This window comes from Fusarium musae, chromosome 4 (assembly GCF_019915245.1).
Source record: "Fusarium musae strain F31 chromosome 4, whole genome shotgun sequence".
Classification (NCBI taxonomy): Eukaryota; Fungi; Ascomycota; class Sordariomycetes; order Hypocreales; family Nectriaceae; genus Fusarium; species Fusarium musae.
The window spans coordinates 1,027,569-1,053,637 of record NC_058390.1 but is presented as its reverse complement, the minus strand read 5'-3'; the positions used below and the strand labels follow the sequence as shown (position 1 = coordinate 1,053,637).

The 26,069-nt window shown below is 48.9% G+C and overlaps 7 protein-coding genes across 7 annotated transcripts; 2 read left to right on the top strand and 5 right to left on the bottom strand.

Annotated features, from left to right (window-relative positions):
- Window positions 1-1,786: 1,786 nt before the first annotated feature.
- J7337_005277 (uncharacterized protein) lies at window positions 1,787-3,712 on the bottom strand (the record flags this gene model as incomplete). The annotated part of the gene is made up of 4 exons (XM_044822959.1): window positions 1,787-2,697; window positions 2,747-2,995; window positions 3,049-3,362; window positions 3,417-3,712. 4 exons carry the CDS (start codon window positions 3,710-3,712, stop codon window positions 1,787-1,789), a joined length of 1,770 nt encoding a protein of 589 aa, XP_044681450.1.
- Window positions 3,713-5,987: 2,275 nt separating this feature from the next.
- Window positions 5,988-6,787, bottom strand: J7337_005276 (uncharacterized protein; the record flags this gene model as incomplete). The annotated part of the gene is made up of 2 exons (XM_044822958.1): window positions 5,988-6,365; window positions 6,722-6,787. The coding sequence occupies 2 exons, from the start codon at window positions 6,785-6,787 to the stop codon at window positions 5,988-5,990; spliced, it is 444 nt and encodes a 147-aa protein (XP_044681449.1).
- A 1,159-nt stretch (window positions 6,788-7,946) lies between these two features.
- Window positions 7,947-8,273, top strand: J7337_005275 (uncharacterized protein; the record flags this gene model as incomplete). Its single annotated transcript, XM_044822957.1, has 2 exons — window positions 7,947-7,996; window positions 8,066-8,273. 2 exons carry the CDS (start codon window positions 7,947-7,949, stop codon window positions 8,271-8,273), a joined length of 258 nt encoding a protein of 85 aa, XP_044681448.1.
- A 568-nt stretch (window positions 8,274-8,841) lies between these two features.
- J7337_005274 (uncharacterized protein) lies at window positions 8,842-17,970 on the bottom strand (the record flags this gene model as incomplete). The annotated part of the gene is made up of 1 exon (XM_044822956.1): window positions 8,842-17,970. One exon carries the CDS (start codon window positions 17,968-17,970, stop codon window positions 8,842-8,844), a length of 9,129 nt encoding a protein of 3,042 aa, XP_044681447.1.
- A 2,185-nt stretch (window positions 17,971-20,155) lies between these two features.
- J7337_005273 (uncharacterized protein) lies at window positions 20,156-20,948 on the bottom strand (the record flags this gene model as incomplete). Its single annotated transcript, XM_044822955.1, has 4 exons — window positions 20,156-20,442; window positions 20,494-20,610; window positions 20,659-20,772; window positions 20,822-20,948. The coding sequence occupies 4 exons, from the start codon at window positions 20,946-20,948 to the stop codon at window positions 20,156-20,158; spliced, it is 645 nt and encodes a 214-aa protein (XP_044681446.1).
- A 1,111-nt stretch (window positions 20,949-22,059) lies between these two features.
- Window positions 22,060-24,089, top strand: J7337_005272 (uncharacterized protein; the record flags this gene model as incomplete). Its single annotated transcript, XM_044822954.1, has 7 exons — window positions 22,060-22,063; window positions 22,124-22,177; window positions 22,271-22,321; window positions 22,383-22,388; window positions 22,447-22,518; window positions 22,568-22,849; window positions 22,903-24,089. The coding sequence occupies 7 exons, from the start codon at window positions 22,060-22,062 to the stop codon at window positions 24,087-24,089; spliced, it is 1,656 nt and encodes a 551-aa protein (XP_044681445.1).
- Window positions 24,090-25,116: 1,027 nt separating this feature from the next.
- On the bottom strand, window positions 25,117-25,737 carry J7337_005271 (uncharacterized protein; the record flags this gene model as incomplete). Its single annotated transcript, XM_044822953.1, has 1 exon — window positions 25,117-25,737. The coding sequence occupies one exon, from the start codon at window positions 25,735-25,737 to the stop codon at window positions 25,117-25,119; it is 621 nt and encodes a 206-aa protein (XP_044681444.1).
- Window positions 25,738-26,069: the final 332 nt, after the last annotated feature.

Sequence of the window (26,069 nt, the reverse complement as noted above, 5' to 3'; positions counted from 1 at the left end):
ATACGAAATACCCTGACTATGCTCTCTTTACTATAGAGGAGTTATAGGCAGGTGAATGATATTGATATTCGCTGTGCGCAGTGTGTGAGTGCGTTCCATCGCTTGACACTTGGTCCTGATATGATAATATATGGGATCTGATGCGGGTGCAGTACTATCCGTATAAGCAATAACCTTACAGATCATTCGTTCGTTTGAACGAGTATGTTTACTACATGGTAAGGGCCAAGGTCGTGCCGAGGCGATGAGATGAGATGGAAGACCGTGAACCGAAAGCCAGTAGCTACGACGACACCTGCTGATGCTGACTGTATGGGTTATCTTCAAAGGACCAAGGAGCCATGTTCCGGGACAAATGGTTTCTCAAGTTATAATGTGAGACTGTGGTCAGATCAAAAACATGTCTCCATGCAGCAGTTTGTAGCCCAAGTTGCTGTCTGTCTGCAGAAACATACATCGAGATTGTCGTACTCACTCATACCTAAAGAGATATCAAAGAAGCACGAGAAAGTTGAGGATCATTTCTTTTGAGTTGGGGATAGTAATAAGCTGAACTTGATATGGCTTGTATCAATTCAAATCTTGCATATTGCGAGTGTTTGCCGTATGATCTGACATAAAACGAACACTCAGAGTCTAAGTTGATGAAGCTGAATTGTCGAAAGACCTCGACATCGTTCTAGTAAGAGTTCCTAGTAAAGTCACTCATCAATAAATATGCCGACATTCGGTAACATCGAATTTGAGCTGGGGAACTATTTAGGCTTTTTTCAACCCACATCTCTGGGCAAGTTGCGTTCAAATTGAAGATTATGATCATGCAGCCTAAGTAATATATAAATAAATATTGATATCGGAGGGGGTAGATTTGGACCCTTGTCTCTGATGGTGCTTCAGAACCTGACGGGACTACACTCGTCAAGACTGAATCAAAATGAATCTTGAAATGTTGACAATCGAGTCAATTTGGCAGTATAGTTCGTTTTCTTAAAGAGTCTTATGATGGCGAGCATAAATACCCCCCAAACCATAAGGATTTTTCGTTCTGTAGTGGGCACATTAGTATCATATCATCACCGGTATAGATGTACGCTACATGTTGTCAATATGCTTAAGGAAAGATACGAATGTGTGATTGATACAGGTAGGGCAAAGAAATTTGAAAATCGTGAGAGCGATCAATAACAGGCAATCAAGGCCTGACATCTGTGCCCAAGATCATGGCGCACATACCTGATTACATGCCATGACCCTGTGCAATAGGATCTGACGGCCGTGGTTAACGAACGATTAGACTCGAATATAGTAAGAGCCATTTACAATAAGTTGTCTGATATGAGCAAGTCAACTTTACGCAGTTCCATGTTTGAGAGGACTGACCGAGTCTCACACGAATGAGGTCCAAGTCGACTCACGACGGGCAGTAGAGAAATTGCTTACGAGATTGTATTCGACATCCTGCTAAGATAAGGTGATGCCGTGAATTTTGTTGTAGTCTGCGATTTAAATTGAATGCGCAGTGTCATATGTTCGCCCCGTCAAATGTCCAATCCCCTAGAATGGGTTGTCCTAAGCAAGCAAACCCAGTAAGGGGGTCAACGAATAACCGCAGCATATGCTATGGAGACATTATCAGGAGCCTCCAAAGTTGAAGAATGGCTTTGGGAATTGTGTGCTTGGTGTCTGAAAACTAGGGAACCTCATGCAATACGCCATGATAACTTGACTGAACAAATCACGTAGTTGAACCATGGTGAACGCCAAATGAATACCATTAAAATCATTATTATGAATATGCTAACCAACCATGCCAGTTTGTCAATCGCTCCGCCCTCGTCATGGATAGATACGCACTATCCTCAAGCCTATCCTGAAGCTCTTTGAACTTTGGCGTTGGTGCTTTTCTCTCAAATAGGATATCCAATTCAAGGTACGTCAAGTTTCTCGTCTCGGGTAATCTGATATAACACCATATCAGACAGAAAAAGCTCGTTCCTGCATAGAGGAAACATGAAGCGCCGCCAATGTTCCAAGCAGATGGGTTGAGCATCTTGGGCATGATGATGTTGTTGAATATTAAACAGAGGTTATACGTAACTCGTGCGAGAGCGACGGTTTTGACTCGCAGTCGGGTAGAAGGTATTTCGGCAACCACGATGTAACAAACGGGGCCGATGGTCATGTCGTAAATAAAAGTCATGGCGATGATCAAACCGCCCAAGGTCCAGTTCGCACCAGTGCGATCGCTCAGCACCACCCATACCACGCCGCCAGCGGTCAACAAGCAGATGGGAGCGAGCAATCCGTATATGTATAGTTTCCGACGACCCACGAAGGGGAGTAGGATCCAGGCAATGATACCGCCGATGATGCCGACACCGTAGCATGCGGTTGAGAGGTTGAAGGATATAGAGGCGCTGAAACCAGCCTGTTCGAAGAAATAAGGTGCATAGGATGTGAGTGACCAGCCGCTGAATGCTTGGCAGACCCAGGCGATACATGAAATCTCTGTCCTTCGGCGATTGACTCCTTTGAAGAGATCTCGATAGCTGGCTCCTCCGTAGTTGGAGTCCTTTTCCATCTTGTTGGTGTGCTTCATTAGTGAGATAGTATCCTCTATATCGGTACCGTTCTTATTAGTCAGACGAGTCAGAGATTTTCTCGCCTCATCCGTTCGTTCATGGCGTATAAGCCACCCTGTTTGCCATGTTAGATGAGTTGTTATTAGCAGGGTGAGTTCTCTTACAAGGGCTGTCGGGCGCGAACCACACGCCGAACAACAACGGTATCGCCCACGCCCATTGAAGCGCAAAAGGAAGTCGATAAGACCATTGGGAGGTCTCATGAACGAGAGACCGGAGGATCCCGGTGCCGATGACTTGTCCAACCAGCCAGCACATGTTGATGCTGCTGAGAACAAACGGTCTCAAAGCATTTGGCACGACTTCAGCTGAATAAGTTGCAGCAAGAATTTCTATGACACCCCATGATAGCCCTGAGGATACGGTCAGTTACTTTCGTATTATGAATGTTGGTGTATAAACATACCAGATAGAGCTTGTGATGTTAATAGGACGCCGATACTGTCGGCAAAGAATGCAGGAAACACAGCGATGCACATCCAGAACAAACTGGCAAGCATCATCTTTCGGTATCCAATGAGATCTGTGATGTAACCGTGTGCCAAAAGTCCGATGATTTCACATGCAATTGCGGCGTTCTGCAGCCCCATCTGCCATGACGGCGAGATCTCGTACATCTGATCTTCAGCTGGCGTACCCTTTGGTAGAATTGGCTCTCCATATTTCTCTCTGAATGCAGGAAAAGCAAAGAGACCAGTTACAAGTGACTTGTCATAGGCTCTGCGAACGTTTGTTTAGCTATACAGTCTGATACGATATGATTTTAGGACCTACTCCATGACCACAGTCAGGAAGAGCAATAATGACCATCCCACTGCCTTTGGGTACTGTCGACAGCATGAAAAGAAGGTAGCTTCTTTCTCTTCCGCGAAGCCGCGATAAACTCGCCTCGTTGTTGAATCAGAGGCATGAGAATGCGGTAGCCATAGCGAATTGGTGAGGTCGTTTGGTAGAGATTCCAGCTCGGGCTCGCTACTCCTGGGCGAACCTGTCGCGAACTCTGGTAACTCTGGCAGAGGAATGGGGCGTGCATCAGTGGGGATGGGGATAGCTTCACTGGAAGGGCCCATTTTTGAATTCGTGCTGGTGGATGGTGTTGAATTCCACCAGTGCAGTCTCATGTCGAATTACGCGGTTTTCCAAGGTCGTGAGCGAGTGAGACCATGGCTGAGAGTTAGACTCTTTCTCTCTGTCTCTCGATGTCCGGGGGTGTTATTGACGATTCCCCAGATATTTCATGGTTGCAGTTTTGTGTTGTTAATGATGGAGAGAGTTTCAGTCTCCAGATCCATCCAAGAGAGAGGGAGAGAGAGAGATTTCAAAGTTGGAATGAACATTGATTGCCTTACATTGTGGGGGCAGGCAGATCGATTGGTCAATGACGATGCAGAGAAGAGTCAGCTAGAGGCGAAGATGAGAGCTAAACCTGGTGACCATCACGTCACTTTTGTGCTTGGGGTTCCTGTTTGGGCCATAAGCCACGGAGTTTGGTGGATATTCAATGGTAATAGTTTGTATAGACTACTGGGGGTTGGGTTGGGGCGCTGAATAATTGCCCATGGGGGACGGTTTAGAGTCTTTTTTGCAGCAGAGGGCCCTGTAAACAGGTACGCCATCATACCCAGCCAATGAGAGCTGAAGGTTACAATTCTCCCATTCAAGATAGTAGCCATAGATGATCAACAAATCTTCACTCTTCAACTCAGTAAATCACTTGATCAACAACCCCGGCTCCCCCATCTTGTGATTCTCAACCAGGTTCAAGCAAGCTCAAATGTGGAACCGTAAAGAATTTCAACCCACCTCCCACCAACATTCGCGCAAAAATCTGGAGTCGGTCCGATCCCCTTATTCTACCTCGGTCTGGGTTCCCCAATAAATATCTAATAAAAAGTCTGGCGTACCTGTAAAAGTTTAGAGAGTTTCAGCAGACTTCTTATAAGCCTGAGGGGAATGGTGTTTCTCATGAGAAGAACAGTCAGTTCGCGTTGGGTCTGATAGCTAGGTAATGTGCTTCTACGTACCAAGCAAACCACAATGCATTGATTATCATTATTAGTCTGTAACAGCTGCCATGTCCCTCTCTTGTTGATGTGAGTGGTTTCCAATTGGGTTTGACTCGGTTTAAGCTTATCAACCACGTTTTTGTAGCCATTGACTACAATCCGCTATCGCCGATCATCCGCCGTTGAACCATGCTTCTTAGCATCGATGACATACATCTACGGATACCACGCGAGGCGACATCAACGGACATTCTGTGTGGCTTCAAGACATTTGTGATCATTGTGAAGAATGATTTGGCAATAATGGAACTCATGCCAGCACTGCATAGCTGGTTTCCTCTGCGTCTCAGGCTGGCTGCATGCGGGGTCACGTGCCAAGCTGTTGGATTCTCATCAAACTCACTCAACACCAACAGAAGCAGTCTTGTCTTTGTCCCGGGCTTCAACGAATCACAGCCCATCAACATTTAGTGGGAAAGTAACGCGGCATTCGGGGACATGATACTCATGTTATGCGAGGCCGCGGGCCTTGCCGAGCATGCTATCGCTAGCTCAGAATTACACGATAAGGACCTATTCAGTGAGACCATCATCAAAACCACCACAACCAAAGCTGTCATCTGAAGCGAAACCACCACAACCCACAAGATTCACGTTTGTCCCAAAATAAGAGTGGACACCAGAAAGAGACCCGATACATAAAGACGACTCCTTGGTCCGTGTTTCAAGACGGGTCGTTGATAACCATTACGCTTCACAGAGAGAAAGATCACGAAAGCTAGAAGAGATTTTCGAGAGATTCTCAAAAGATAAATCACCATGAAAGGGACCAGAACCAGAGAGACAAGCACAGGAATCATCGGAAACGCACCTACAGCAGGACATGCTGGAGTTTGATAAACGGTTTCTGATCGCGAACTTGGAAGAGGAATACGCCAAGTACAAGGCTAGACGACCTAGCATGACCTCGAAAGAAAGACTCAAGGTATGGGTTAACATGGTGGGATGGTCACTGGATATACCTTATTCAAGAGAGCTTTACGATAAGCCCCAGGATTTCAGGTAGGTCAGGAGGCGCAGAGCAATTGAGCTGATTCGCATGGTATTCGGCTATCAGCTCAGTCCACGCTCAAAAAAAGAAGAGATAGCAGACAGGCTGCCATACCGGCTCCGAGGCAGCAATATGGGAGACGTCAGGCTCATCTGTATTGACACTGACAAAGCCAGGAACACGTCCCGGGGACCGAAGGGAGCCACGTCGTTCCATATGGAAGTGGCTATTCTGGACACCAGGGATCTCCGAGACGTCATCCAAAATGGCTTCAAACTTGATAGTCCATCAGATCTCATTTGAACTTATCAGTTTGCCGTCCAGGACCGCGTGCCCAAAGTGGAACGTTTCTGTTTCGGTGACACAGAGGCCATATCTCCAGAGGACTTGAAGCGCAGATTCGTTGAGTGGCAGAAAGGAAGAGATGTGATCGGCGTGGCATACTCGCTTCACGGCGACCTGGTCCTCTTGAGAGAACTCGAGATCTTCGTGGACGCAATCTGCTGGATCCATCTGGCCCTGGCACAATACATTCCACTTCAAAACACAACTGCCCCATTGCTGGCAGTCGTCATGAACAGACTGAGGATCCGCTACGCTGGCAGGCTGCACGAACCGGGAAACGACGCGCACTTCGCCATGAGGACTCTCCTTGGACTCGCAGTTCTGTATTTCTGGCGCGAGTGGACTTATTGGGGAAATGGGCTCGGTGCTATCCCACGCTGGTACGACCTAGCTACAAAAATAGTCCGGGCTGATATCCCAAGACCAGGACGATGGGGCTTCATGGGTTGAAAGATGGACGCTATCGTTGCAGCTCGACATGCCTGCTTTGGTTATTGAGGGTAGGAGAATACATCGGTGTGCTATAGTTCGAGAAGGCAGGATCTGATGATCACCTACAACAGTGAAGATGATGTTGTTACCACGTTGGTAAAGACTGCACATCGAGACCGGTTGGGTATTGTATCAAGGACAAGGCTCACCACAAGCGCCAACACAAGGCACATCAGAAGACTCACAAGGAACGAAGGAATGAAGGTCAACAAGGGGTGGAAGGTACAAGCATTGATCGAGATGAGAACCATGATTGCAACTTGAGCGATATCCCTCGTCGTCGTCGCTACTGTGAGCCAGGTAATACTGGCTGACGTGCATAACAGCAAGAACGTCTTTCGCCGAAGATCATTCCCCAAGAGTGAGAGATGATCTGACGAGACCCAGATTATGGGCAAAGTCAATTCTGAGCAAAAAACCAGCGCAGCCGTCAACTGCAAATCACATGCCATGGATTATAGGTCCACAGAGACACACAGAATCAGGCTTCCAAGCACCAAGCACCAAGTTCCAAGTTAGTTACTCATCGTCGGGACTGGGCGTCGCATTTTCGTCCTTGTTCGATGTTATCTGGGGTATGGCACCACTGAGCTGGTTCAGCAGGTTTGCTTGCCACTGACAGGAGACAAGGCCAGGCTGAACCAAAAACTTTGACCTTGTGTTGGCTGCTGCTGGTGTTCGGTGGACCCCGCCTTGACATGGTCAGATGTTTAGAGCCTGAACTCTGAAGAGGGAGCATGAGGCCAGGGGTTGATAGAGGTCGACAGTTGCTGAAGGCTTCATTCCGGCAAGAGCCGAATAGCATAGACATATTGGCATGTTAGTCATATCCAGTGCCTGTATTTTGTATCCTTCAAGATACTCATACCGTATTATCATATATAGTATTGAGCAGAAGTTGCAGTAAATGCAGAGCTGTTAAGTGCTCCACATAAACAATCAAAAACATCAACAAACCACAGAATTTACCCCGAACAATGATAATAATAAAATATGTAATATTATTGTTATTATTATTATTGTTATTATTATTAACATCATCATGATTGAAATACGTTTCACAATGATCATAATCATATCCTCTTCATTCCCCAAGTTTCCAAATCTGGAATGCCCTGGTTCCCCGGAATCGCCCGAATAGGTCAGACAGCCCAGGGGCCAGCACCTACAATCACACCACCATCGACCGACTCTCAATAGGCAATTGAGAATCCTACGGCTCATGATCAACAGCGCAAAAAAAGTTGACAACAATGTAAATTAGTATAAGAGACTTGGTCCAACTCGTCAAAATGGAGTGATTTCTCATCATCATACTCATCATCAATACAGTTCAGTCAAGTCCTGTTCTCTCAACTCACTATCATCTCAAAATAAAAAAGTGGCTATATCTTCACTTACACTTACAAAATGGCCGCCATCGCTAGACCTGCTCTCGCTAAGCCTGCCGCTTACCCCAAGTAAGTCCCCGTAACTTACAGCAACTCAGCTCATCTCCACCAATATTCGATCCTGACAATTTGTTATAGGGCTCTCCCCTTTGTCGTTGCTGTCGGCAGCTTCGCTCTCGTCGGCAGCTACGTGGCCTCCCAACTGGCCACCACTTCAGCCAAGTTCGACCGCTCTTTTGCAAAGTACAACACTCCCGAGAGCGAGGCCAACAGAGCAAGGACCTTTGACGGTGCCGCCGAGAACCCCAGGACAAGCCTGTTCAACATCCTCGGTCGACGACAGTAGATGGTCAACTGTCTACAAAACTTCATCATAAAGGATCCCAGAGATCTACTTCTGCATACGCATATACAATTTCTTCACGTTGAGCGTTCTTTATTACGTCTGCAACATCGCCTGGTTATAACGGGCGTAGAGACGGACATAGCATTTGGTGGTTTTATAAACTGGAGGTGGCATATACCATGGAAGTCATATAATTTGATCAATGAATAAACAGTTGAAAATTTCACACAAAATCAACCATAACAAGTGAACACGATATATCAATTCTTTTGTATTACATATAAAACTTCCCGCCAGCCAGCCTTTTGCTGAGGTCGCCCTCGTTTCCATAAAGACTGATCTAGGGTTCATCCCTATCCTGTTCCTAGAACAAACGCTTGCTCATCCAATTCGCTCACTATGCTATGATATGTTCCCCATATTCCTCCTTCATGTTGGACATCAAATATGCAAAAAGAATGGAAAATGCCACCTCTAGTCCTACCCAATACGCCTTTTTTGCCTATATTCTATATACTCTGCCACCCATATCACTGCCACTAATAAGCGACTTGATATCTCCCTATTTTTACCCCGTTTTCATCCTGCCGGGAGTCCAGCTGAGTCGTGATCCCGTGTGGCTTGAAGATCGCCTAGATCTGCTTTTAGGTCCTGCGGGTGTCAACTGGTCGTCAACGGCCTCCGAATCATCCTCTTGCTGTGACGGGCTGCTGCTCTCTCTGTTGCCAATACGGGATGTGAGCGCGCTGAGCTTGTCTTTGAGGTTGCTTGCGCCGTTCTTCCTTCGTACCCCAGAATCGTGATTGCTCATGCTTGAGGCAGGTCGTTCGATGCCCGTCGGGATTCTTCTAAATCCGGGTCTGTGCTGTTGAGCGACAGGCACGGGAATGCTGCTGTGAGTGCTGGCGCTATTTACACTGCTAGCATGGGAATTGCTTGGTGTTATTCCAAATGTCTGGCCCTGCTGGCTATACATGCTGTTACTCATACTGTGTATGCTGCTTTGTGGACTTGCAGTAGCTGGCCGCAAAAGATCCATCCCGTGATGATGCCTATCGTTGCGGTGGTGGTCATCAATGGGGGTTGGTGGCGTCATCATGAGGAAAGCTGGCACATTGGGGCCATGGGGAGCTTGTGGGCCATGACCTGTGCCGCCGTTACGATGCGACCTTCGACTCTTGACACTCGAGCTTCGGCTGCGTCGTCGCATAGTAGATCCTGGTCGTACACTACTGTGTGTGCTTCCGGCTCGAATACTTCTAGGAGGTGATCGGGAGAAGTCCACAGGAGATGAGCCATATAGGCTCGAGTCGTCGCTGTCGTTCAGACTGCCCGGGTAGTGTTGAGATCCACCCGAAGAGGACGGCGCAATGAGGACTGAGCTGTTGGCCAGTACCCGTAACTTGTCTCGCTGTTCGGCGTTGGGTCGATGCTTTGAAAATTTGTTACCAATGAGGGCGCCTGTATGCGAGATCAAAGCCTTCATAACCGCCTTCTTAAGAGCCAGGGCTAGATCTAGATTGGACCATGTCTTATTCTCCCACTCAATGCTGGGCATTCTGAAGACGAAGTCGTGTACATCCTCGATGTTGCGGTTGTCTTTGCCACGATAGCTAAGGCAAAGTACCACAGAAGGCATTTTGATGGACGAAAATGTCATGTACTGACTGGCACGGGTCATCATCTTAGTAAGGTCGTCTGACTGCTGCTTCTCATGGTGATGTTTCTTTCCCAATCCGAAGCGTGACTTCTTATCGCCATCCCTTGACTCGCGACCGTCCCTAGAAGAAAGGCCCGTGGAAGCACGTGCAAGCCCAACTCTTGGACCCATGTTAGATCGGAGTGACTCATGAGATGCCTTCTTGAGCATAGTCTTGGAAGTTCCAGGAGTACGGAAGAGGCGGAAAGAGTGGCCTTCATTGCCCGTATTGACACTCAACGCCTTTCCAGGGGCCGCTTCAGTCTTCGTGTTGGATGTCAAAGTAGGTCTAAGTCGGAGCTCGAGAGAACCTGAGCCTGCTGAGATAGATGATGAGGATGATTGTCGTGTGTACGAAGGTGTCAGACCGCTGCCATCTTCATAGTCCTCGTCCTCCTCTCCATCAGCCGTGACCTGCTTCAGCATGAACGGCGAGTCATTCTTGGCGCCGGCCGACTTTTCTCCATTGATACCAGGGAAAATATACTCAAAAAGTCGCTTGCCAACTTCTCGCTCTAACTGTACCTTGATGGGGAACAAATTGACCTCGAAGCGGTCCATCACTGGAATGCCTGCTATAGCCTCCAACATATACCAATACACCCGGATCATCTCCTTGTGCTCACTCTCCTGGGCATGCGGCTTCTCAGGGTCGATGTATGGTGCGATCATCTCAGGGTATGTGGCATCTGGTAGCAGGTTGAGGCCAAGGACCTTACCAACACGAATGAGGTTCACATGAGAACCATCGGAGTTGTCTGTGCGGTCATACTCGAGATCCTTGAGCTGCAGCTCCACCAAGGGTTCATTCGAATCTTGCATGAGATGCCAGACAATGTCTCGAATGGTGATATTCCACTTGAGCAGGCCAGTGCTGTCATCTGAATTGACATCATACTTTCTCTGTGAAGAGGTAATGGCCTTCATCATGAAGAACAATTCGTCCTCACAGGCTGCCAGATCCTTCTCGAGGTGCATTCTGTCTTGCCAACCCTTCTTGTCGAGATGTTTTGCATAGATCTGGAAATGGTCCTTGATCTCTTCCATCTGCCTGATGCGTTGTTGCAGCTTCTGAACCATAGCTGGAGCACCACTCAAGTCGCTGAAGTCCGAGGCGAGAATGATCTTTTCCAAGCGCTCACTACGCGTCTTTTCCGTGGGTTCGTTGTACATAAGGAGATCAAGGACGATGACATAGAGTGCATAGTACTGCGATGAGTTGCAGAGAGCTCTTGCGGTTGGGAACTCGACCCAAAGATTGTCCATGCGGTTCTCCATATTGACTTGAGAAGCGTTTTCGTTTCCGTCCGTGTTCACCTCATCATTGTACTTCAGGCGCAAATCATTGAACTTATCATACCGAACCATGGCCGAAGTTTTCTGGACAACGCGCTTGAAACCGAAAGGATCCGCCTGGAAGTCAAAAACAACCTCGATAGGAACCCATGGAGGCCAAGCAGAGCCGCTTGGTGCACCATATTTGCTTCCAACATACATCGACACAAGGCTGGTTTGGAACCACTTGCGATGTGTGACAAAGAATTGGACGCTATCCATATTGACCAAGAATCGACGCTGAACGAGACCGCTGACATTGTCAGAGATTCTCTCCTTCTCCATGACTTCCATGACCTTCAGCTCCATACCCTTAGCAGTTGCCAGCACCACATTCTTTTTGTTCTTGTCGCTCTGTAGTTGAATCTGCGGAGCAATGATTCGAATATGGTAGCTACTTTGGGCAGTAAATTCTTCGGCAATTCCAGTCACCAGATCCTCGATCGATCCCTCAACAACTCCCTCGGCGTTGGTGCCCCATGTAGCAGACGTAAACTTGCGACCGTCATTGAGAATGCGTTTGATACGCTCTTCGATATCCAGAGGTATTTCGTCATCATGAACGCTAGATGCGCGAGAACTCCTTCTGCCACCCTGTCGACTGTGTGTTGATTTAGCCTTGCCTGGCTTATTGTTTGACTTGGCTCTGTTTTGCTCTTCGACAATATCAAGGATAAACTTGATGGCGGGCCGCGAGAGGTAGTAGGTGAAACCACGTCTTTGGCTGCTTTGGTGAAGGTATCGAAGCACGATATTTCGCAGAGTGTTATTCCACTTGAGTTGCAGATTATGGATAACAAAGCGATTGTTGAACTCGCTTTCAAACTCGCTGGTAGCTGGGATTTCCATGGTCTCATCCTGAAAAGGGATGGAAGACTCGCCTGATTGCTTGCGGCCATCATTGCTGCTCCTGTTGGTGCTTGACGGAGCACGAATCCTGGCCTGGTTTAGCATTGATTCAAGGAATTCCTTCTTCTCTTGCAGCACGTCGGTATGTTTTTGGAAGGCCTTGAATTCTTCCACAGCAACTCGGTCTTTTGCATCACATTTGATGACCCTCAACTCCGCTTCACCCATCTCACGATCATGAGATTCCATTTGCTTGGCCAGCTGGTCAAGGCGATCCTTAATAAGCTGGCCCTGGATTCGACGGGGATCGTCATCATGTCTCATCACACAGAAATGCGTGGGTTCGCTTCCGAAAGGACTAGTTCGTGTTGGGTCTCCAGCGATAACACCACCAATGTCTGTTTGCCGGAAATATGTCAGGCGAGGGGCATATGCCAGGGGTAAGATCTTGGTGTCAGGGTGAGGCTCCGTGGGTGTTATCCAGTCAAGCTCGACAAAATCATCCATATCAATCCAACTGAAGTCATTGTCCGGAATAGTAAACCGAGACAAGTCAGGCTTCTCGTCAGATTCGCTCATCAATGTTGCGATAGATCCTTTCTTAATAACCTCTGTGGTTGTTCCCTTCAAGCTTGCTGACACTGCTCGGACATCGGCGCTAACGAGGTCAAGCTGAGCAGCATGAATCTTGATACCTGATGTTTTACTGGTGTCGTCACCATGTTTGCCTTTACCAAGGGTATTGAATTCTTCTCGGCGTTGATGAAGGTCAAGTGAAAAGCTGTCAAATCGCACCTTCAAGCCGGTTGCAGAGACTGCATTCTCAGAATGATCTTCGACATCCTTGTGCTTGTAGATGTGACTGAGGAAAAGTGGCGCGAGCAAAATATTGTACTTAACAGTTGCAAGATGTCGGCCAAATTTCTTGCTGTTCTTCTCACGGCCAGGGAAGAGACTACCTTGGCGAATTGGCAATGACAGCGGCTGTCCAAACAAACCCCACCAATTGAAGAAGTGGGTGAAGAAACGAGGTGTAAGATGGATTGTGTTGTAGCTTCGAGAGGGCTCCGGATTAGCTGACAGCCAGTCACGATCAGCTGGAGCATGGATCGCAATAGAAAGGTGTATGTGTCGGCTCCGGAAACCACGCATGGCGTCGTATGGAAGACCGTTCGGATCAGGCTTAGCGAAGTGCGGATTTTTGAGGACGATGTCATAATGAGGGCGAAACTCAAAGCTTCGCTGGCCGTCCTCAATAGCACGTTCGAAGATGAGGCCAGCCATGACCTTGACCTTGCCTGACAGCTTCATGACAACCTTCTTGAAGCTCGCCTCGGATTTGTAGCTGTCTTCAGGCAGGTAACCTTCAGCATCGTAGAGTCGCCGGGCCTGGTCTCGAACTTCATGGCTATAGTCAGGCACTGCAAGAATGTACTCGCCACTTTCGACTGAGATGAATCGCTTGGGGTCATCGTCGGCGTTTATGTTCCATCTGATGTCATTTCGCCAGCACATGAGGAAACCAGCTCCATTGCCAGTCATTGCATATGGATCGCGGGTGCCCTTAAGAGCCAAATGAACATCTCCATCCCCCTTCCAAGACATGTGTATCCTGGAGTGAAAGTTAAGTCGCAGTTTGTCCCAGAAACCGACACGTTCTGATAGATCGAATTGAGGTTTGGTAAACGATTCAATGACCATCATCATGTCCTGAATGGCGGGCTGGTAACAAGGACCCCAAGTGATCCGCGTAGGAAGAGCACTATTGACGTCCATGTAAACATCTGAGTAAGACTTGACGGGCCCTATTGTACGTCTGACTTCGATGGCAAAACTGCCTTCATTTGAAGAACCTGGGAGCGAGCTCCTTGGTGGGACAACGTTGACTCGAACCCTCCGTGTCGACTCAACACCCCTGAACTCCTCGGCGACAACGAAGTTTGCCTTCAATGACACAGCTTGTATTTTTGCAGATTGTCCGTATTTCATCGGTGGAATATGCACCAAAGGCAATGGGTAATCTCGCAGCGTCACCTTAGCCTCGCCCATGGCAATACTGAGATGCATTGGCACCAGTAAACTATACTGCGTATCCTTTGGCATCCCTTTGCCAATCTTATGAAGGAAATCTGGAAGGTCTTTCATAGGGAATGTCGGCTTGTCAATCATAAAGTGCAAGTCGCTGATGACGGCGGCCATAAGCGCTGGTCTCGGGGGCACCTCCAGTAAATTTTCGGAGTCTTCCATGTCTTCGGGGATCTGATTGGCACCCCAGAACTGGCCGCGAGACTCTTTCATGCTGTCTTGAGACATTTGGTAAGCACGGTCAATCCGCTTCTTCCAGCTCTGGGCATTGAACATATCCAGATGGCTTCGAGCATAGTGTTCAGTAACCTTTGAAACACCGTTGACCCGGAGAGATTCGATGTTGGGGTTGTATCGTGGAATTCTTCCATGTTGGGAGTTTGGTCGTGCATCTCTTCCTTCTTCGAAAGCGTCCACACTTCGACTTCTGCTACTAGGTCTATCGCCCATTTCAGGCCGTCCTCTGGGGAAAGTTGATCGAGATCGGAATTTGCTGCTGCCTCTTCTTATCTCCTCTTCGCGAACTCTCTTAAGTTTGACCTTGAAAGCATTTTCTCGGGCAAGTCGCTGTGTTTGTTCAATGAGGCCAGTGCGGTAAATCATGCCTAGTTTCCACTCAAATCCACCATCTTCAAGCTCGAATAAAAAGTTTCGTGTGCGTACTGACACCTTGGGAACCGACTTTGGTCCTTCGGGCTTCTTCTCAAGGATGTACTCATTGGTACCCGTCTTGAAGCGATGGTGGAGCTGCTGAACTGCTTTGATCACATTGATGAAGTTGTCACTCACGCGGCTGACGATGACCTCATGCGGTACAGCAATACGAACGGCCTCAGTCACGATGTCCACCATTTTCTCGTCAACAACACCCCCATAAGCTGTCTTTCGACGAGATTCTCGGAAATCGAGACGTCCTGACTTGATGCTCACCAATCTCGCCCAAACGTTGCGCATGCGAGGTGGTTCTGTATAGAGTCGCACAAGTTTTGCTGCGATGTAGGGCGTAGACCATCTCTGGCGGCCTAATTCTAACCCATACATATGTAGCATCATGGCTGGATCATGAGGCATGTCGGCCTTCAGCTGTACGAGCGCGGCTTTGAAATCGAGAGTGACCAATTCGGGTGTAATAGTGGACGAGCCAGGGTCAAAATCGGGAGTTCCTGGCGGTGCCAGCCGGTTGGCAGTAGGAATGATGTCAACATAGCTTCCATGTTGCTTCGTACGCGGAATGTCACGCACGCTTTGCATGAAAGCTTTGCGCAATGTCATGACAGCAACTCCAATGGCATAATGCCGGTAGAGAGAGTACTTAGCACGGATCGAACGGACACCAACTTGGATGTTAAAAGTTGGACCACTAGCATCACTTGCTGCGCTGAGAGAAAGCTCAAGTCTTGGTACACTAAGGAAGGGTTCTGGCTCGAGTGTGTCAACGGCATCCATGATCTGTGCCTCGATTCCACTAGCAAAGAGTGTAAGCTTTCGCCCATCGCCTATGTTCTGTGGTTTCTTTTTGGGCCGTGGGGAGCTGGAAGGAGGAGTCCATTCCGAGTCGGACTGACTGATAGAACGACTGTTGGCACGTCTCCTGGAAGCCCGCCGTTGAAGTCCGTCAAGTCGATGGGCACGATATTCGGTTGAGACAGTGTCCCAATGGAGGAATACTCCACGAGTATCATCCGAGATCTCCTCATCAATGCCTGCGATCTCCACGTTGAAGTCCGAAGCGTCAAATTGTGCTCTTAATAGCCAGTTGGGCATGGATCGTAAGAAGTTCTGGCCACCCCTGGATCGCGAAACCGTGCCCTTTTCTGGCTCCACATCAATGCGCAACTCCTGAACTATTTGACGAAGCCCATCGATGATTTCAGGTCTGACCATACTGACCGAGGCAGACTGGAGGTTACCAGATACATCAACGTAAACATCTGGCCGAGCGCCCAAGTGTAGTTTCATGTCGAGTGACTCGGTGGTAATCAGGTTAAACCGCTCACCATTATTGGTCTGGTAGTAAAGGTCGTGCGATTGAAGTCTGAAGGAGCCATCAAGGGAATAATGCATATCTGCCATAAGGCTATGTGAAGACTCCACGTCGAGTGATATCGAGGAGATCGAGGAAATTATGAGGTCGAAATCATCTGGATCCTCGGCTTTTTGCAAAGGCTGTAGCTTTATGCGAACTACAGGTTCGTGCATAGAGAGCTTGTAATTTGCTTTGGGCAGTAGGCGCGAGATCAGATGGTGGTTATCATTCTGCGCTCTTGGTGCTCTAGGTTTTGACTTGAATAAGGCGATAAGCAGCGGCAGATGGTGAGGGTCTAGATCTACCGAAGGCGACGTAACGACAGAGTTAGCAAACATGATGTTGGCGTTTCTCTCGTCCACAGTACTGGCCCGCAGAACTTCAACGGTCTTGGAGAGTAACGTTGTCTTGATCGTCGTCGTGGCCATAGGGACGTAAAGGAGGCGTTCAGGTTGGCCATGTCCATCGTCCAGGCCAACAGATATAGACAGAGCAGCAGCCAGTGCCTCGTGCGCAATGGCCTCAGCGGGGAAATACATCCTGTGCGCTGGCGACTTGGAGTCTAACCTGTGAAGATCTATTCCCACCTCTTTCATAGCTGCGTTCAGCTGGATTGGGGTAGACCCAGGCTTGATAGACTGGACCTTCTTGCTCATGCCCAGAAAGCTCACGGCAAACTGAATCTCCTTGATGCCACGTAGGATAGAGCTGAAAAACTCTTTGGAATCAGAAACAGTCCTCATCAAGTCCTCGTTCGTTGTTCCAGGGTCATCGATTTCCTGTGCTACCTTGCCCAAGAAAATATCCACGGGCTCTTCCTCTACGCCAGGAGTCTTGACCTCAGCTCTCCTTTGCTTGAGTCGACTCATGCACGTTTGCAGATCATCGAATGGAATATGTAGTCGACCCATCTTGATAGCCACGGCAGCTTCGCGCAAGCCATCCATAGACTTGTATAGATGTCCATGAACGTTGATAAACAGCTGGTCAAGAACTTCCATGGATTCACATCCATCAGCTGTGAACAAGACGCTGCGCAACGAGACAGTCCATTCCGCTTGTTGGTCCTTGCCGTGGCGATCAGCTAGGCGTGCGAAAAAGCGTACGCGATCGACCATCTTCCGGCGCGTATCGACCGCGAGAGTGAAGCTTCCGACCTGGACATTGCCCACGTCAACGATATTCACTGCTGAGTTTGTCGCGACAACGTCGACCAGCTTGAGCCAACTGATATTCCTATGCAACCGCTTGATCTTTTCTTTGATATTCGTAAGTTTCTTCCATGTTTCGCTTCGCACAACCGTGCTCGTAGCTCGCCGCGGTAGCTGTGGTTGTTGTCGGGCAGTAGTTTTGGCGTCCGGTTTTTTATCCTTCGACGTTTCTGCATCGCTGTCCTCGGGGTCTACGTCGACCTGCTTGTTTCCTTCCAGCTCGTTGATGTCCAATGTTACGACGAGCTCGCTCAGAACAATACTGAGCCATGTTGGCTGGGCGAAGGTTGGTCGATGAACATGGAGCCCCAGGCCCCTAATCTCTATCCTACATCCATCTCGAGGTGTATATGCTAGTCGGCGCAAGGAGAGGTAGCCGATTCTTTGAATAGAGATACCGGTGATAATTCGAAAAACAGCTAGGAGGACGAAGGACGATAGATATAGGAGGACTAGACAGCCGAAGACGAAGGTCGGGTTGAGGAGAGCCATGTTGCGAAGGCTCCCACGAGCCTCTCCCACCAAGTCAACTGCGAAGAGACATGGAATTAGCTATGAGCGGTGTAAGGTGGCGTGGTATTGCAGCATACGTTTCCTGCTTGTGGAAGAGATATCATGCCTTCACTTTATATGCAACCAATTGATAGGCGGGCTATGCCATCGCCGCGGGCTTTTGTCGAATTAGGTGTCGTTATTGCCGGATTTTGAGTTCCTTGCTGGTACTCTCGTTGAGGCTCGACCGAACGGCAACGCGCAAAGGGATGCGCTGTGAGTAAAGGTTCAAGTATATATCCTCGCGTCCGGAGCAGGGATAGTTGGCGGACAGTTGAGCGGAAAGTAAATTCAAAGCCGACTTATGTATTTATCGGGATCGACGGAAAGTATATCGAAACGCGATGCTCTAAGGGGATTCGGGGGAGATTTGTGACGTCAAGGGGGTCCGGATCCACGAGGATCGTAGTAGGTTGTTAGGAAAAGGAGTGTTACTCTGCCGCAGGAGTACAAGGCAGGGACAGATTCGAGAGAGGGCGACTCCCTTGAAACCGTAACTTTTGGCGGGGGATATGCAAAGTTAATAGGTTAAGTAGGTTGTGAAAGGAAAAGAACGGCTATGGTCCGAGATACGTAGCGTTGAAGATGGACGGATATTGGATGGCGATGGACAGGATTGGTCGCTTAGACTCTCACGTCCGTCTTTGGACGAACTGCTTACAGCCCACGAAGCGATAACGAGTACGTACTGCTACCGGCTACTGCAAGCTTGGATCGATTCGAGAAGGCCTCCACTCAGAGGACTCCAAGCTGAAGCCACGAGCCTCACTTCGTTAGATCAGTTAGGGCAGAAGCACGGGCCTAGCTCATTAGCTTGGAACAACCTGGAAACGACGACGTCTGCTAAGTTAGCAGTGCTAACTTAGGTACCTACCTATAGTACATATTAATTAAGACATTTTATTTGTTGATGATCACCAATCTCAACAACTCCGCAGTGTTACGACTGTCGACATTAAAAGGAGATATTACTAGATTACCAACTTTCATGAGACATTAAACGCATTCAGATATCTCCCTTTGCGGCGACAGGTAATGCACCATGCTAAGGATCTCCATAGTCCATACCAGCCTTATCAATCACCGTCAGAGCCGATCTTCCGTTTGAACCGCGTGTACTCTCCTGTACCACATACGAGCGTTAGAATTTTCCCGTGCCTTATCGACAAATCACGACAGTGCTTTCTTTGTCATTGGTTACCCATTCTTCCAGTCAAAGTGCGGGGAATGCATATCTCTTCGAGTTCCGTGGAGGATCGGACATTCATCTCCTCCATAGTGTTTTGTAATTGTTTTAATTTAAAGTTTCTCATAGATATGCGCAATAAATTTCTCTTTTGTGATTTAACCGCACAAGTCATTTTGCAGCACTGACATACTCGCTTACAGCAAAGTTTCGAGTCTATCTGCAACATTCCTCTAGCCAATTCGAACTTGGACCGCGTTATCAAACATGCACCCCAGTATGGATCCTTCTACTGTAGCAATGATAGCTCCGTTACCCTAGCGTCACCAAAACGTGTGCACCGTCAAACATGAACCTCGACAGTCAGGTACAAGAAACAACATCTGACGCTGCCAAGTCGCACATACTGACTGTCGCTCCGTTGTTTCCCCAGGGGAATTGTTGTTTCGTCTACCACAAATTTCGACTCAGTTCCTTCGAGCTGCGTCATCCTTACTTCATTCCACCGTGGCAGTGATCCAAGTCGTAATACAGTGGCGTGTCATAGCAGAGTCGTATCATCCCCCCCTAACAGTTACTCAGTAACAATGCTCGTTACGAGGTTGCACTGAACAGTGAAAGTTGCTGTGTTATGCGTTGTCAGTCTGAGAGAGTCAAGATCAGTGAAGGGTACAAACACGCGAAACTCTTTGTTTGCTCCAACTTCTACAATGGATGTCTGGCATGTCAAGACTCTGAAACAGCAGAAATTCCACTGGTGTTTGATTAGTCCATGGTTTCACTCAACAACTATCCGCATACCTTGTCAGGGAAGCCGATTAGGATGTTCTACATCTTCTAGTAGGTTGCATGCTCTTTTCAGGCCAGCGAATCGACCATGGAATTCAACGGGTCACGACAAAATCAGAGAGAATTGAGTCAACTTAAACATGAGTATTATTATGTTGACGAGCCTTTCAGTTCTTCATCTTCAGCCTGCTTTTTTAGTTCAGCGATGCGATCATCAATAAGTGCAATATCAGCGTCTATCCTCAGCATCTTTTCTGACATCATATCTCTATACTCCTGATCCGTAAGCTTCTTAAGGGGAGATAATCGGCTCCAGAACGATTCTTTCTCATCGTGAACTTTTGGCTTTCGAGTTGCCATTCGGTTCGCAATCATTTGACCACCGGCTCCCAGTGTTGTGAAGACGAGCATCGCGGGAAGAATGTTTTTCGGCCCTCCTGGTCACAGGGTCAGTCAGAATAGAGCGCCGACAGCGTGGTATGACTTACTGATCAAGCCACCCACCGAACCAGCTGCTGTGCCAGCTATTGCGCTGGCAATTGTCTTGTCGCCATTCCTGAGTCTTTCTTCACCGCCCCATGCCTTTACAACAATACTCCTGGTGACTTGAGAGGTCAGTCCGCTGGCCGATACATATTAGTGGATGAACTTACACCAGAAGCTTGTTCCTAATGTAAACCATTGAAATCCAGAAACTGCTCCCCAAATTATGGGATTTGCCTCTTGGAAAATTGAGCCTCCGACACCTGCCAAAACACCCGCGGTCCCTGTTTAATTGTCAATATGGGGTGTGCGAGGACGCATGAAGCAGCTTACCGGCGTAACCACCGAATTTCAATGGAGGTACCACGAGGTCAACAACCTCGGGAGAAAACAAACCGCGAGAGGACTGCCGTTGGCGTACAAACACCATTTGAGGCTGTTGACTCCTGTCGTTGGCCATGATGGATGTGTATGAGGATGGACCTGAAGGAGGTGGGTGAGGATAAGAAGAGAATGAATGCCAGGTACTTCAAACGACCGATATAATTACAATATTAAAAGGGAGAAGAATAATGTTACATGGCTCGCTTCGCCGACCGTTTGTCAAACTTGATAGTGAGGTTGATGAGGCTCTCGCTGCATCTGAATCCCAGTTTTTCCTAAGCAGGCAAAGGCCAATCGTAGAGAGCCACTATAAAAGTTGGGGGATGAAAACCCGTGACATGACTGGGCCGTGGGCCAATTGAGTGGGCTTGAATCGGCACACATCAAAAATGCCTGTGAGCTGGGTGTATTTTTGGGAGTTTGGCTCGTGAAAGGCCAGGCATAGTTGAGATGAATATGCAGTAATAGGCCAACATGCAATGAATTGTTAAGCTTTGATACAAAGATGAGGTAGATGGCAATGAATTAACGGATATTTATCATTGATACTTGACTGCCATGTGTGGATCATGAGCGTCTTGATGATTATCAAGGCATGCAATTGTATATGCCGCATAGTTAAAGTACCACTAAAAGACCTAAAAATCTCTGGATTGCGTTGGCTCAATGCGCCTGGCCGACGTCTCATGAGCTCCGGGCTGATAAACAGAATCAACGGCTTGAACCTCAAAAGTGTAACTACACCTAGGTAGTTTCTGGGTCTTTTAGGGGCTCTTGTTACTGGTGCTTCTGAGGAGATGCAAGCGAGACATCAATCGAGTGGAGGGGTTAATTGGTGGGCCCCGCACTAAAAAGGGCTAGCGCCCACTTCAGACCAGGACTGGCAAAATTAAGGCAACCCTCAACTGGCGCCTCCATCATCATTTTTTCCCATACGCCGAGCAAATTTCAACTCGTCAACCCCAGACACGGCAACGTTAGTCGGGGCACATCAATACTCTGCAACGCAAGTTTCTTGACAGAAATAATCGACATTCCGGTATTCGGTTCTTCCGTTCCCGGCTACAAAGCGATCCGATCTCGTTCTCCTCTCTGAAGCGAAAGCTGAAACCCCGGTCGGCTTCGCCCTTTGCATTCGTGCGCGCATCGGTCCTAGAATCGTTGCGCGTGTTCGCCTAACCGCAATCATGGGTGAGCACCCCTCCACGACAGTTCAGCCTGTCTTCTAAGCAAATGCTAACCTCTCGCCAGCTCCTAAGAAGAAGGAACAGCAGAAGATGTCCCTTGGGGACTTTCTGGCTGACAGTATGTCCCGCCCCTCGCCTGTGCACCCCGCCGCACAGCGGACTTGGCTGCGATGCCCCTCGTTGACCCCGTACTGACGACTTGGACTTATAGGCTTTGGTGGAGGCTCATCTTGGGCTGATGAGGTAGAGGAAACCTCTTACGGTAAGCACTTTCACCTTCGCTTCAAATCTATATATGTGTCTCATTGCTAACTCATTTCCAGTCACTGGTATGTCCCGTCGCTTTCACACGATACCTTCGACCCATGGTGGACTGACCATTTTTAGGCACTCAGGCTCTGCCCCCTTCCGACCGGCCTCGGTACAACAACAACGCTGCTTCCAGCTGGCAGGACCGGGGTATGTGTTGATGTCGCTGTTATTTGACTGCCAAAACTAACTGGCGCAGGTTTCTCCGTTCGCGAAGCTGCCCCTCAAACCCTCCCCGACAAGCCTCCTTATACCGCTCACTTGGGCAACCTTTCCTACGATGTTACCAACGACGCCGTGGGTGAATATCTCGCGGACTGTGGTGTCGTCAACGTCCGCCTTATCGAGGACCGTGAGTTGCAGCGCCCCAAGGGCTTCGGCTATGTCGAATTCGAGACTCTGGATGGCCTCAAGAAGGCTCTTACCTTCGACGGCGAGAACTTCAACGGACGAATGATCAAGATCAAGGTCGCCGATCCTCGTAAGTTTGCATCTAGCCCCTGAAACCTTTTTTTATCTAACCTTTAATTACAGCTCGTGGCGGTGATCCTGGCCGAGGTGACTCTATCCGTGAGATGGGTAACTGGGACCGCAAGGGACCTCTGCCCGATGCCCCTTCAAGGGGTGGTGCTCGTGACTTCGGTGACCGTGAGCGACGGCCTCGTGATCCTGCTTTCGAGTCTCGCCCCCAACGTGAGTTCACCTGGGAGCGACATGGACCCCTGGCCCCTCTCTCTCCACAAGATGGTTCCGGATCCCGAGACGGCAGCCGCCCCCGTGCTTCTCCCGATGTGCTTGGTGACCGTAGTGAATCTTACCGAGGAAACCGCCGGGATTCTCCTGCTTGGGGCGAGGCTCGCGAGGGTGGTTCTCGTCCTCGTCCCGAACGCCCTGAGCGACCTGAGCGAACTGCTACTGCTGCTGAGAAGGACATGCAGTGGCGCGAGAGAATGCGTCCCGATGCTGCTAAGGCTACCTCCCCTGACGGTAGCGCACCCCCATCTCCCGCTCTTTCTAACGCCGCACCTGCTCAGGGTGGTCGCCCTCGCTTGAACCTCCAGAAGCGAACTGTTTCCGAGGCCCCCGATGCTTCATCAACATCCCAGGGCTCTGATTCTAAGGCCAGCCCCTTCGGCGCCGCTCGTCCTATCGATACCGCAGCAAGGGAGAAGGAGATTGAGGTCAAGCGCCTGCAGGCTATCCAGGAGAAAAAGGAGGCCGATGAGAAGGCCAAGGAGGAGCGAAAATTGGCGAAGGAGGCTGCTGCCAAGGCTGAAGCTGAGGCTGCCGAGAAGGCTGAGGCCGCTGAAGCCAAGCAAGCCGCTGAAGCTGCCGAGGCTAAGCAGACCGCTGAGGCAGCTCCTGAGGCAACAGAACCCAAGGCTGAAGCTTCCGACGGCGCCAATGGCGAGCAGAAGGTTCCTATCCGAAACCGCGAGCCCCGAGAGGGTGCTCCCAAGTCAAGAGCAACCGAAGCTTCAAGCTGGCGCTCTGCCTCAAACGACCAGCGAGGACCCCGTGGAGGAGCTGGACCTCGGGGCGGTCGTGGTGGCCGTGGCGGCATTCGGGAGGCACGAGCTGGACCTCTCCGCTCCAACGGATCAGCTGCTCAACAACCTGCGTCTACTGATGCCGAGCCTGCTACACCCACAGCTGACGACGACGGTTGGACTACAGTGCCCAACAAGAAAGGTCGCCAGGGACGTGCGATGGCACCCTAGAATGTGTACCAATCGCCTCGTTTCTCTATGGTTTGACGACTGAGAATGCCTGTTTACAAGATGCGAGTCACCTAGCTCGTAGTTAAGAGTAGTGATCATCTTGGACTTTGCTATTTTCTCGTAAATGACACCCATCTTACACTCGATTGCAAGCGATGGTTTTTGAAGCTGGTTCTAAACAAAGGCTGGTTCGAAACTTGTGCCTGCTCTTCTCTTCTCGTTATCCTCGACAATCTAGTATCACAGGTTGCTCAGGGCATGGAATTGAAATCTCTCCGCCGGTTCTAATCGACCACGGCATCCTGTTTTCCTCGTCTGACCGCCACACGTTGGACCTACTCATGATCAACCTCAACACCCGCTTTCACTCGTTCAGGGGGGTTGGAGAGGGCATTTTTGAGCATTTGACCTTTGGCGTTTCGAGACAAAAGCAAAAGAATGGCGGCGAATGGATGGATGGATGAACGGATGGATGAATGGACTGAAACGTGGCATGCATTTGAATGATCACAGCTCTTTTTTATTGTCTCTTTATGTTTCCCTTTTTGTCTTTTTTTCTTATTACTGTTTTTGATTTCCCCCAAAAACGTCTAGGCCGCGTGTTGACTTCCTTGATCGATGATTATGAATGAGGGAGAGGGTGAAAAGCAGGAGAGGGACTGAAAAAGTTTACTTGCTTTGGCTTAAAGAACACTCAGGCAAGGCTACTATAGGCAGTTCGTTTTCTCTAGACTCGGCAAAGATGATGAGACGTCGACTCTTATGATATGAACTCGGATCTGTATGCTAGGCGGTTCATGGGATCAATGAAATGTCCTGTTATTTATTTTTCTCTCCGATCGGTGCGGTGTCTTTTGTGTGTCTTCTTGGTTTCTCAATGAGGTCTCGGTGTTTGTTCTTTATACCTTTAGAAGGGGTGAGGACTATGTCTGTGTGTGACTATAGACGAGTAATGAGCACATGAAGTCTCCTCTCATGCTGACCCATTTCATTACCACTGGTGGCTCTTCTTGCTGGCCACTTTGGCTTATTTGCTTGCTTCGTTCTCCCCTTTCCAGAGTCTGAAGCCCTCGAGTACGTTCCTCTTCACTCCCTCGCTCACAAACTCCAACTTCTTGCCATCCTTGAACCTATTCTGAAGTGCTTCTTCCTCTGTCACCCACGCAAACTCGACATGTTCATTTTCATCGATCTTGACTTCATCACAGCTCTCCACCTCGACCCAGACCGTCAACTTTCCCCAGACTCCATCATGTGCACGAAACACAAGCATGTCATACAGAACCTCCAAGTCCTTCTCTAGAGGATCATCTGGCATCGGCTCTGTGATGGGTGCAATTCCTACCACGGCTTTTACAGTCTTTGCGCGCAGTCCGGCTTCTTCCCAGAGTTCACGAACTGCAGCAGCAACGAGGCCATGGTCTGAGTCATCGACACAACCGCCGGGGACTTCCCATAGCAGAGGCCAGGAGTCATGGGCTGCGCGGCGGAGAAGAAGGACTTGGCCTCGGGGATTGGTGACCAGGGCGCCAGCTATGAGGTGCTCAATTGGCGGGTGGGCAGCTCGGAAGACATCTGGAGTAGAGGCGAAGGCCTCGAGAGATGGGGGTTGAGTGTAGGATAGTGGCGGCGAAGGTGAGGTTGGCATTATGAGGGTTGTTGATGTATGTTGATCTTGGCCTCGTTGTAGTATTTATAGTTTTGAAGACTTTATATGTTTGATAATCGATACCTGGTTTAGGCTGCGAGTTGAAGATGATTGGTTGGGAAAGAAATACCGCGCATAGATTAATTGTTAAGCACTGGGCACTTCTCTTCTGGTAAAGATGGATAGAGCATGTGATAATCAAGACTCTGCGTAGAGAAGATATAGAGAGGGTCGGCTCTTGGGCACTTTGTATCATCCAAAGTGACTTGTCTGCAGTTGAGTCTCTAGTGTTAAATGTGTGAGTCAATCTCGTCTTACAGCTGACACCCAAC